This window comes from Desmodus rotundus, chromosome 7 (genome assembly GCF_022682495.2).
Source record: "Desmodus rotundus isolate HL8 chromosome 7, HLdesRot8A.1, whole genome shotgun sequence".
NCBI classification, from domain to species: domain Eukaryota; kingdom Metazoa; phylum Chordata; class Mammalia; order Chiroptera; family Phyllostomidae; genus Desmodus; species Desmodus rotundus.
This window is the reverse complement of record NC_071393.1, coordinates 137133083-137144003: the sequence shown is the minus strand read 5'-3', so window position 1 is coordinate 137144003 and position 10921 is coordinate 137133083. Positions and strand designations below refer to the sequence as shown.

At 54.3% G+C, this 10921-nt stretch overlaps 1 protein-coding gene and 1 long non-coding RNA gene across 3 annotated transcripts in view; one reads left to right on the top strand and one right to left on the bottom strand.

Annotated features, from left to right (window-relative positions):
* Positions 1 to 5111: 5111 nt before the first annotated feature.
* LOC128781323 (uncharacterized) lies at positions 5112 to 8671 on the bottom strand. Its single transcript, XR_008427279.1, has 3 exons — positions 8546 to 8671; positions 7969 to 8032; positions 5112 to 7772 (listed from the first exon to the last, which is right to left on the bottom strand). It is a non-coding gene; the product is annotated as an uncharacterized lncRNA (long non-coding RNA).
* Positions 8632 to 10921, top strand: part of BRF1 (BRF1 general transcription factor IIIB subunit) — a 39493-nt gene continuing 37203 nt past the window's right edge. For both annotated transcript variants that reach the window (XM_053927977.2, XM_053927978.2), the window contains exon 1: positions 8632 to 9053. In XM_053927977.2, coding sequence (XP_053783952.1) covers positions 8870 to 9053 — 184 coding nt within the window. In that variant the 5' untranslated portion in view covers positions 8632 to 8869. The remainder of the gene's footprint in view (positions 9054 to 10921) is intronic.

Here is a 10921-nt window from a genome sequence, read left to right as displayed (position 1 = left end):
TATTGTATTTTTTTTTTTTTTTTTTTTTTTTTTTTTTTTTTTTTTTTTTTTTTTTTTTTTTTTTTTTTTTTTTTTTTTTTTTTTTTTTTTTTTTTTTTTTTTTTTCCCATCTCATTTTACCTTCAAACGTTATTGAATACTAACAGTAGAACACTGAGCTAGACACAGCCAGGTAATATATTTATGACTTGGAGGTTAGGCCTTGTAATATGCATCAGAACCAATTACCGCTCGCGGAGCGCTCGCCGGAAGTGAGGTTAGAGCACGCCCTTCTCGCCGGCGCAGCGCGAGGCATCCCCTCACAACCTGCGGGAGCGCGCGCCGGCGCCTGCGCAAAGGCTCCGCCCCGCCACCCGGGGGAGGTCGGGAGGGGAGGGGTCTGGCGGCACCCTGGTCTGCTTGCCGGCCAGGTCCACAAAGCGTGCTTCCCAGTCCCCGGGTCCCGCGACCACCCAGGAGCACTCATTGTCCCCACGCACCAACCCGGGCTTCTTGCGCGTCTTCGGAGTCTCCCCGCCCCCCGCGCATTCCCGGTGTCCCCTGGTACCCTTCTGTCCCCTACCGTTCCCTGTGTCTCCCGCAGGAACCCCCTAGACCACCGGGCCCCTGCGCCCCTCTTGTCCCCCGCAGGGCCTGGCGGATGGCCTGGGGACGCCGTGCAGCTGGAGGGCTAAGCGCTGAGGGGTTTCTGCTTGCCGGGGCCCAGGGAAGCCCCTCAAGCTCAGGGTGTGGGGTTGAAATCCCCTCTGGCGTGTCCTCTTTCTGCCCGAGTCTCTTTATTGTCCAGCAACACCCTTTCTGCCTTTTTTACACTAGACAATGGAGAACAAATGTATGGGGCGGGAGCGGCTCCTGACAGGGGCTCACAGTGAAGTTGGGGACCCAGGTTAGTAGGAGGCAATGGACAGAGCTGCCCACTGGGCCCACAGGGCAGGGAAGGTGGCAAAAGGCCCTAGGAAAGGACATCTGGGTTTCGGGGCCAAGGAGTCCCCTCCCCGCATCCTTTTGGTGATGGTTTTGGTCAGTCACCAGATGCTGAGATTTAGGAAAAGCTTTGCTGGCACCTCTTCTGTTTCTTTGTATCCACAGTGTGACACAGATGCTTTCCTCTCCTGTCCCCCCCCTCCCTCCGTGGGTTCTGTTGTCTCGAAGCAGTTTTACTGAAACAAGTCCAATGGACTGCCTCCAGGTTCACATCCCAGAGCCCCTGGGAGCCCTTTCTCCTGCAAAGGATCCCGCCCAGCCTCCAGCTGTAACTTGGTATCTGGGGCGAAAACAGCTGCATCTGCTTAAAGCTGCTTCGGAGAGAACAAGAGAGTCTGTGTTTCCCACGTGTTGGGTGGTGCAACCAACAGCACCAGGGTCTGTCCTGCAGGCCAGCTGGCTGGGTGTCGTCTTGCATTGCTGCTCCTGCCACTAGCACCTGTAGGTTTCGTACCTACGAGATGGGGCGTTCAGAGGGCAGGGCACAGTCCCTGGTGAGGACAGACTGCCTTTGGTGACAACAGGAGACAGACACCTACTGAACTCAGCCTTTGGCATGTGGCACTGTGGGACAGCGCGAGGTGGTCAGATGAATGGGCCGCCTGACATGGTGTCTGTTTGCACCAGCATCTCACCCAGGCAACGAGTACAGCGGGGGCGGGGGGTGAAATGAGGAAATGCGGGGTGACTAAGCCCAGCACACAGGGGCTTGATACCAGCTGCCAGCCGGCCACAGTGCCGCTGGGGCCTTCCTCCACACCAGACGCCCTTGTGAGCCCTTCCTGGGCAGGACAGCCTGTCCCATCCCCATTTGACAGTTGAAGAAACTGAGACACGGGAGATTATGCAGCTGCTAAGGAGAGGAGCCAGGGTGGGGGCCCACAGAGTCTGGCCCGGAATGGCCTCCCCACCCCAAGTCACTGCTGTGGTGAAAACACTTACATTCTTATGCAAGGCAGGGACGCAAGGCAAGGGCACTCCGTGCACACTGTGCCCGTGACTCTGTGTGCTCATTTGTTCTCCAGCTGGGGCTGCGTGGGGGCCGGAATGTCAGTGGGGGTGACACTGGGGTCTTCTCGCTTTTCCTGACTTCTGCAGTGGACAGAGCTACTTTTTTGGCCAGAACCTCGTATCTGCATTGTCCCCCTCTGTCCTTGAAAATGACTGTGTTCATCTTCCTCCAGGGGACCATGGGTCCCAGGCTGATGCTGTGACAGTGGGGAGGATGCCCCTCCCAGTGAGCATGGCATGGGGTGACACCCCCCCATGTATGGCATGCACCTGGTCTTTCTGGTAGCTGTTTCTTTAAAGCAAGAACTTGCTCCAAGAGGAACCTCTCTGGACAACAGGGGTGGCTGGGTGAGGCTGGGTAGGAGGCCAGAGGAGAGTGTTATCCAGAGCCCCGGGGTTCCAGGATGGCACCCTGAAAACCTTGGTGAGAATCTGACTGTGTGCCACCTGCCTGCCTCATTTCTAAACGAATTGAAGCTTCAGCCCTGGCTGGTGTGGCTCAGTGGATTGAACACTGGCCTGTGATCCAAAGGGTAGCTGGTTCCATTCCCAGTCAGGGCACATACCTGGGTTTCATGCCAGGTCCCCAGTAGGGGGCGTGTGAGAGGCAACCACACATTGATGTTTCTCTCCCTCTCTCTCCCTCCCTTCCCCTCTCTAAAAATAAATAAATAAAATCTTTTTAAGAAATGGATGAATTAAAGCCTCAGGTTTCCCAGGGGTGCAATAGGACTCCGGCTGTGTTGAAGCCTCAACTTCTCTGGGCACTAGATCCAGGCTTGCAACCCCTTTCCTGAGGTCCCAACCATTGTCACTGGGGGTCTCTCCATTGGCAGGTAGGGGTTCTGGCAACTCACTGGTCTCTTCAGCCTGAGTTAACATGATACACTCTGAGATGTGGTGGGGGCCAGGGAGCCAAGGGCTGACACCCTGGGTCTGTGACGGGCCCTGCAGGCAAACAGGACCAAATGGAGCAGGGAAGGGCCATTCAAAGGCCGGTAGAGGGTGGTAGGTGGACAGGAGCACAGGGGATGGATTCCCACGGGCACGGCTTCCCCTCCAACCCTGATTGTTGAGGACCGAACACCAGGATCCCTGTGTTGTTGGTGCTTGGTGGGAGGTGGGTGCCAGTGCCCCGAGTGGCATCATCAGTCCCCTACGGTGACCAGCCCTGCACGGAGTGTCAGATGGTCCCTGGGCCACCCATGGACAGTGCCAGCAGTGCCTGCCCTCGGCCCCACCAGCTCGGCCCCTGAGGTTGGGAGCCTCAAATCAGCCCTGGGCGGTGGGGTGGGGCGTGGGGCCTGCAGCCCCATGCAGCCCCCCCCATGGAGCACTCCCCAGCTGGGAGAAATGGTTGGTTAGAAAATGGCTACAGATAAAATGCACAGCATGATCCTATTTGGTCGACAGAACACGCGTGTAAATGCATGTACGTGTAAAGTGTGTATTTACATGTATGTGGTTATACATGGAAAAGCCCTATTTAAGTAGAGGGAAAAGACCAAAAGATTAAAATGAACTCAAAGTATTAAGAAATTACCACTATGGTGTGATCCAGTTGACTTGTTTTCCTTTTTGCTTGTCTTTATATCATAAATTTCTCTGCAACGAATGTGTATGAATTGTGTACTAACATGAAGGAAAATAGATAGCTCTGGCCGGTGTGACTCAGTTGGTTGGAGCATTGTCCCGAAAACCAAATGGTGGCAGGTTCGATTCCTGGTCAAGGCACAAACTGCGGTTGCCGGTTCAGTCCCAGGTTGGGGCATGTACAAGAGGCAACCAGTCAGTGTCTCTCTCTCTCTCTGTTTCTCTCCCTACCTCTCCCTAAAGGCAAGGAAAAAAAAATGTCCTCGGGTGAAGATTTAAAAAAAAGGGAAGGCAAATGACACTGGCCTCTGTGGCCAGGCTGCTGGCCCAGTGGTGGCCTGTCTGGCTGGGCTGGCCACGTCCTGGAAAAACCAGGTGAACAAGGAGCCGCCTCCCACCTGTGCCCCTGCAACACACGGAAGGGGTCTTTGTAAGGGCGCTCTGCGCCCAGGGTAACACTCCTGTCAGAGAGAGCCGTAAACCTACCAGACAGCTGCAACGCCCTGGGGAGGAGGGCAAGGCTCACAAAAGTGCTTGCGCAGCACCGTGTTCGGCACTGTCACCGGTGCCGGGAACCATAGGTCAAAACAAGCCACGTGGTTCACTATGTCCTGGCCACAGACCAGCAATTTTCAGCCTCTTCATCTCTCGGCGCATGTAAACTACTTACTGAAATCATGCAGCACACCAAAAAATATATGGTTTGCTGATGACCATAAAAAGGTATGATTTTGATTCACTCACACCACACAGCTAGTGTTGTGTTGGCTGTTGTAATTTTTGTATTTGACAGTCTGAGGGAAAAGAGGTCCCTTAGACTCTGACTAAATCATCAGGTATTGCATGTTTTAAAAACTCCTATGGCACACGGGTTGAAACTCCCTGACACAGACTAATACGGACTGACTGTAGACCAACTGTACACCTCCAGTTGAGAGAACCCCTTGCGCCTCATGGCTGGTGTGCACCCTGCTTATTCTCAGTGCAGGTGAGGCTCAGGTGTGGCACCTCAAGGGATGGGACCTGGAGCAGCCCTCTGCAGGGCCACAGATCCCACAGGTGAAACTAGAAACATCAACAGGGACATGGGAACAGGTGTGTGTGACATTTCAAGTAGCAAAATGTAGGGAAAGGAATGGGCAACAACAGAAGACAGGCAGGTCAGCCAGGACACTCCCAGCCCGGGGAACACCGACCACGATTGCCAGTGCCATGTTGCCAGCCCAGGAGAGCGCGTCCGCGCTCACCTGGCCTTGGTGAGCCCTGAGAACAAGGGGCACCTTTGTGTTTAATTTAATGCCACTCTGTGTTTCTCCCAATGGAAACAGTGTCCCAATAAGCCAGTGCCGGAGTTAGATGTTGGAAAAGAAAGGGCGACAGCAAGCTTCTAACACAGAGGTCAGCAGAAGATGCTCACGGACAAGTCGCGATGGTGGCCGTGGTGGCTGCAGTGCCCTGAGCCGGTGTTCAGCCTCAGCGTTTTCAGATTAACGTAGAAATGGTTTCTGGTTATCCTTAGGGTTTTCTTTATTTTTCCAATGTCTTACAACTAGCAACAATGATTTAGGTCATCTTGAGCTGAAGGATAAAGTGCGGCCTGACGGAGGTGCCCGGATGCTGGGCTTTGTGCTCCACCAAGAGCAGAGGTGGAGGGACAGCACACTTTGGGGCAAACACAGCAGTTTTCTAAGGTTTGCGTCTGTGGTGTGGGATGTGGACAGGGGCTGTGGTCACAAGTAGAAAGGCCGTGTAGTCCAGCGCACCACCCTGGGTTGGCCCGGCTGGCGCTGCCATGGAGAGGGAGTGGGCCAGAGCCACTGGGCTGACACTTGGGTTTGAAGGAGGAGGAGAGAGGGCTCCAAATCAGCTCAGGTTCAGACACTGCTGTCCCCCCAGGAGACCCAGAAGGGAAAGCAAAACAGACTCACAAAAACGGGGGTGTGGTGGGGACTCTGAACTGGGGGAGGGGGGGAGCTGGCTCTGCTGAACAGCCAAGTCCCACCAGAAAGCCCCAGACACCGCGACTGAGCGTGGTTTGCCCTGACGTGGCAGCTCCCACCTTACAAAACTAGAAGAAAAAAATCAAGACCCAGGAGCAGAAGGAAAACTACGATAAAGCCAGAGTAGAAATCAATGAAATGGAAAACAGAAAAAAAATCAAGAAAATCAGCAAACCAAATACGGTTCTTTGAGAAGGTCAGGAAAACCGGTGAACCTCCAGGCTGACCAGAAGAAAGAAAGGACAGAAGTCAAAAATGACCAATGTCTGGGACACGAGTGGGAGAGGGACAGGAGGGACATCTCACTCTTGTCTTCGGGTGGTGATGGTTTCATGGGTGTAAATACTCATCAAGCTCATCAAATAACCTTTGGTTCTGAGAAGACTTCAAAAGGGAAACTCACAAATTATATATTTAACTTACTTTTTATTTTTTTTAAAGATTTTATTTATTTTAGAGAGGGGAGGGGAGGGAGAAAGAGAGGGAGAGAAACATCAATGTGTGGTTGCCTCTCACATGCCCCCTACTGGGGACCTGGCCGGCAACCCAGGCATGTGTCCTGGCTGGGAATTGAACCTGTGACCCTTTGGTTCACTCAATCTACTGAGCCACATCAGCCAGGGCCACAGGTGAATTTAATTAGTATTGGGTTGGCCAAAAAGTCTGTTATGTTTTTTCCTTAGAATGGCTCTAGTAGTGCTTAGTTCTGTTTAACTTCATCAGAACAATTGTTAGATTGTATTGTGACAGCTGTCATATCAGCACGAATTAAAAAAACTTATCAAAATTGGTGAATTTTTGTGCAGCTATTTTAATATTGAAGATGGAAGAAGATATGCAACATTTTTGGTGTATTATGCTTTATTATTTCAAGAAAGGTAAATACCAGCCCTGGCTGGTGTGGCTCAGTGGATTGAGTGCTGGCCTGTGAACCAAAGGGCAGCTGGTTCCATTCCCAGTCAGGGCACATGCCAGGTCCCAGTAGGGGGCGCTCAAGAGGCAACCACATTGATGTTTCTCTTTCTCCCTCCCTTCCCCTCTCTCTAAAAATAAATAAATAAAATCTTTTTTAAAAAAGGTAAAAACACAAATGAAATGCATAAAAGATTTGTGCAGTGTGTGGAGAAGGTGCTGTGGCTGATTAAACATGTCAGAAGTGGTGTGTGAAGTTTCTTGCTACTACTGACATTTTGGCCAAATAATTCTCTGCCGTGGGGCTGTCTTATGCATTGGAGGGTGTTTAGCAGCACCCCTGGCCTCTCCCCACTAGAGGCTAATAGCGGGAGATACCTAACATACTCAAAACATCCAAATCGATAAAGTTATTGGTGAAAATGACAAAGGTGTCTTATTTTATGGAAAAAACTAAACAGACTTTTTGGCCAACCCAATAAAAGAAAATCACCTAGAAACAGCCTAGCCAACCTGCTGGAAATAGAATTTTTAAAGGCATCCAGGAAAAAACTGGCACGTTATCTTCCAAGTGCAACAAAAAGATACAAAGCGCTTTTCGGAGAGAAATGATGGAAGCAAGAAGATAGTAGAATGAGGTTCTTAAAGTGCTCAGACAGCGACTGCCAGCCTGCAGTTCCACACTGGCCGCCCTCAGTGCCGCCCCGCCCCCTCCGGTTTCCCGCTGCTCCCACCAGCGCCTCCACGTCCGAAGGCAGTTGGGGCGCTTGACCACCCCACCGTCGGGATGCTGGTCCAGCCGCCCACACCCTCTCTTACTGTCCTCACCTCGGTGGCACCTCCTGGCGCTGCGGATTCCTGGTGCTCACCCCGCCAGGGCGGAGAGGGCGGGCTCCCTCTTCCGGGCGCCCCTCTCCAGTGTGGCTCCCTGGCGCTCCCCTCAGGCCCAGCAGGGTCGACAACCCACTTCTTCCTCCCCGGGGACGGAGAGGAGAAAAGCCTCTCTGCTCCTCAGAGCTCCCTGCAAGGAGGCCGACCGCCAGCCTCCCATCGGGCCTGCAGCGCTGCGCGGGTGCTGGCTGGCTCCACGGTCTCCTCGAGGTTTCTGTTTTCTTTTAGAATTTTCTCGACTATTGTAAGTCATCTCTTCCAGGGGACTTCAGGATCAGCTCATCAAGTTTTCTGAAAATCTCACTGTCCTGCGATGGGGATTAAATTGACTTTACGACTGCCGTTTTCTGATTTAGTTTGAGCTCTTGTCAAAAATGCACTCTAGGGGAGAAAATGCAGACAACTGTAATTGAACGACAATTAAAAAATAAAATAAAATATACTCTTGCACATTTCTTTTTAGGATTACTCCCAGGGACGTCATGGGTGTTGGGATGTCTGAGAACGGCACGCGTGCATGGATCGGGGTGGGGGGGACACAAAATGTGATTATCAAGGTGACTGGGTTAGGGCTCACCCATGCCTCAAGGTTGCGGGTTCGATCCTGGTCAGAACGCACACAAGAATCAACCGATGAGTGTCTAAAAAGTGCAACAACAGATCAGCTCCTTTCTCTCTTCCTTCTTCTCTAAGATCAATACATAAATTTTAAAAATGAAAAAAATCTAAAGATGCTAGGCCTGACCTGTCCCCTTCCCACGTCTCCACTACTTAAAAAAAAAAGTGTGACGGGCACGGGTGGCGGGAGTCCTGTGGAGACAGACAACAGAAGCGTGGCGCGCTTGGGGATGCCAGGGCAAGACAGGGACAGGTCTGGAGTCCCGGAGAGCCGCGGGGCCCAGCCACTAGCGCTGAGGGAGGGAGGGCGGGCGGTCCCGGGCTTAGGTCTCCACCTTTGACTAGTCCCTAAGACTCGCTTCTCAACCCTGCCCTGGGCCGGGCGCACCAGTCCGGCCTCGCCCCGGGCTCTGTCTACAACCTCCAGGCTAATCACAGGCTGCGCTCTCCGCCTAAGTCTCCTAGGGCCCCGCCCACCACTCCAACCCCACCCCCGACCCCGCCCACAGGCCCCGGTCTCGATGTGCCTCACTCACTTTCTTGGTGCGCCCCGCAAGCCCCGCCCCTCGTTCAGAAGCCCTCGCGCGGCCCGCGAGACTTGCTGATTCGTGGTGGCGGTGTTCTGTGGCCCTGCGGGGCTCGGATGTCGCGGGTTCGCGTCGTCGCGTCTCCGCTTTGGCCGTGCTGCTTGTCTTCCTCTCGAAGGCGCAGACGTTGCTGGAGGTGCGGCGAATCTGCCGCTGCGAATCGGCGGGCGCAGCGGAGGCGGGGAGGCATCGCGAGAGTCCGGGTGCGGGCGCGGCGGCGGCGCGGCGGGCCGAGACACCGGTGCGGCGGGCCCGACCCGTGGTGCCGCCGACATGACGGGCCGGGTGTGCCGCGGCTGCGGCGGCACGGACATTGAGCTGGACGCGGCGCGCGGCGACGCCGTGTGCACTGGCTGCGGCTCGGTGCTCGAGGACAACATCATCGTTTCCGAGGTGCAGTTCGTGGAGAGTAGCGGCGGCGGCTCGTCGGCCGTAGGCCAGTTCGTGTCGCTGGACGGTGGGTCTGGGACCGGGACCGGGGCCGGGGGAGCCGCGAGCTCTGCGGGCTCGACCTCGGGGTCGTAACTGAATTTCCGACCCGGGGGCGACGTGCGGCGGCTGCGGGCGGGGGCCGGGGCCGGGGCCGGGGCCCGTGGCGCGTCCTCCCCCGGGACTACCGCGCAGCCAAGCTGGCCTCCGGGTTACATGGTGGGACTGACGTACGCTCGGCCTCGGAGACCTGCAGGGAGGGCCGCCGTGCCTTCGCCCACTCTCCCCCGACTGAGCCCCAGCGGTGCCGCGGAGCAGTATCCAGGACGGGGGCCACCTTGGGGGGCGGTGTCTGTTCCCGCCAGGGTCTCGGAGAGTCGCCCGGGAGGTGGCGTTGCCTGCTCTGGGTGTTCGCGGCTCGGCAGCATCCGCCAGAGCGGGGCCACCGGGCATCGGTGGACACTTCGGGCGGTCGCCAAGTTGGGTGTCCCGACTAGGACTGCTGACGACGTCGTGGGAGGGTTCCTGTGTGGGCGGGCGTTTTCTCTTCTCCAGGTGTTTCCCAGGGGTGAAGTCTCGGGGCCGCGGGTCACGGGCAGCTGCAGGTTTAACTTCACGCGGACTGACCACTGGCTTTCCTGGCTGCTCCTGCTCTGCGCGCCCCGTGTTCCTGCCTCAGTGTTGGGGGCGCGCATTTGTGATGTTGAACAGCAGCCTCAGTCCCCTGCCGGAGCGTCTGTCCGGGTCTCGCGCTCATTGCCTGTTCGGGTTGTGGGTTTTGTTGCAGTTGAGTTTGGAGCGGTCTTTACGTGTTCTAGTGACAACTCCTTTGTTGGCTATGTGATTGGTAGAGCAGAAGTTTCATGTTTTGACTGAAGTTTGACATTTGATGCAGTCCAGTGGATCGTTTTTATTTTCTTTCACGGGTGGTACTTTTTGTGCACATCCTGGCCCCACATCACCCTGTTTTTCTTCGAGAACTTTTATTCTTCTATGTTTTGCATTAAGATCTATGACCATTTAAAAATTTGTTTTTATTTATTGATTTGAGAGAGAGAGAGAAGCATAGATTCGTTGCTCCATTCCTGGATGCATTTCTTGATTGACTTGTGTATGTGCACTCACCGGGGATGGAACCTGCAACCTTAGCACATTGAGGCCAACCCGCTGAGCTGCCAGCCAGGGCAGATCTATGACTGTTTTGAATTTACTTAGTATAAGGTGTGATGTGTGGGTAGAGGCTCATTTCTGCAGGTGGACGTCCAGTTCCAGAACCATTTGCTGTGGGACTGTCCTTTCTGGACTTGCCTTTGCTCCTTTGGCAATGGATACTGGGCCGTGTTTGTGGGGCCTGTTACTGGGCCCCCAGTTCTGTGTCCTTGGCCCCAGTGCCAGGCCTTTGTCCTCACAGCACTGCCCGGCCTCCTGCACTTTATCCTAAGCCTTGAAATCAGATGTCCCGAGTCCTCCAACTTTGCTCTTCTTAGAATAAGGTTCTGTATGTTTACAAATACACACAGTGGGGCTTTGATTGGAATTGTGTTAAACCTGTTGATGAATCTTGGATGACTTTACATTTTTCCTGTGCTGTGTCTTGCAGTCCATGAACACACTTTGGTCCCCTCTGCTGTATCGTCAGTGTTTGTAGTGTTCAGCCTGGAGCTCCTGTGCATCTTTAGGTAGCTACCTACGGTCCACGTAGAACTATTTAAATGATATTTTTAAAAAGTTCATTTCAGCCCTGGCTGGTGTGGCTCAGTGGATTGGGCACCGGCCTGCAAACCGACAGGCCGCTCATTTGGTTCCCGGTCATGGCTTGTGCCTGGGGTGCGGGCCAGGTCCTGGTTGCGAGTGGCAGCCGATCGATGTATCTCTCACACACTGATGTTTCTCTCC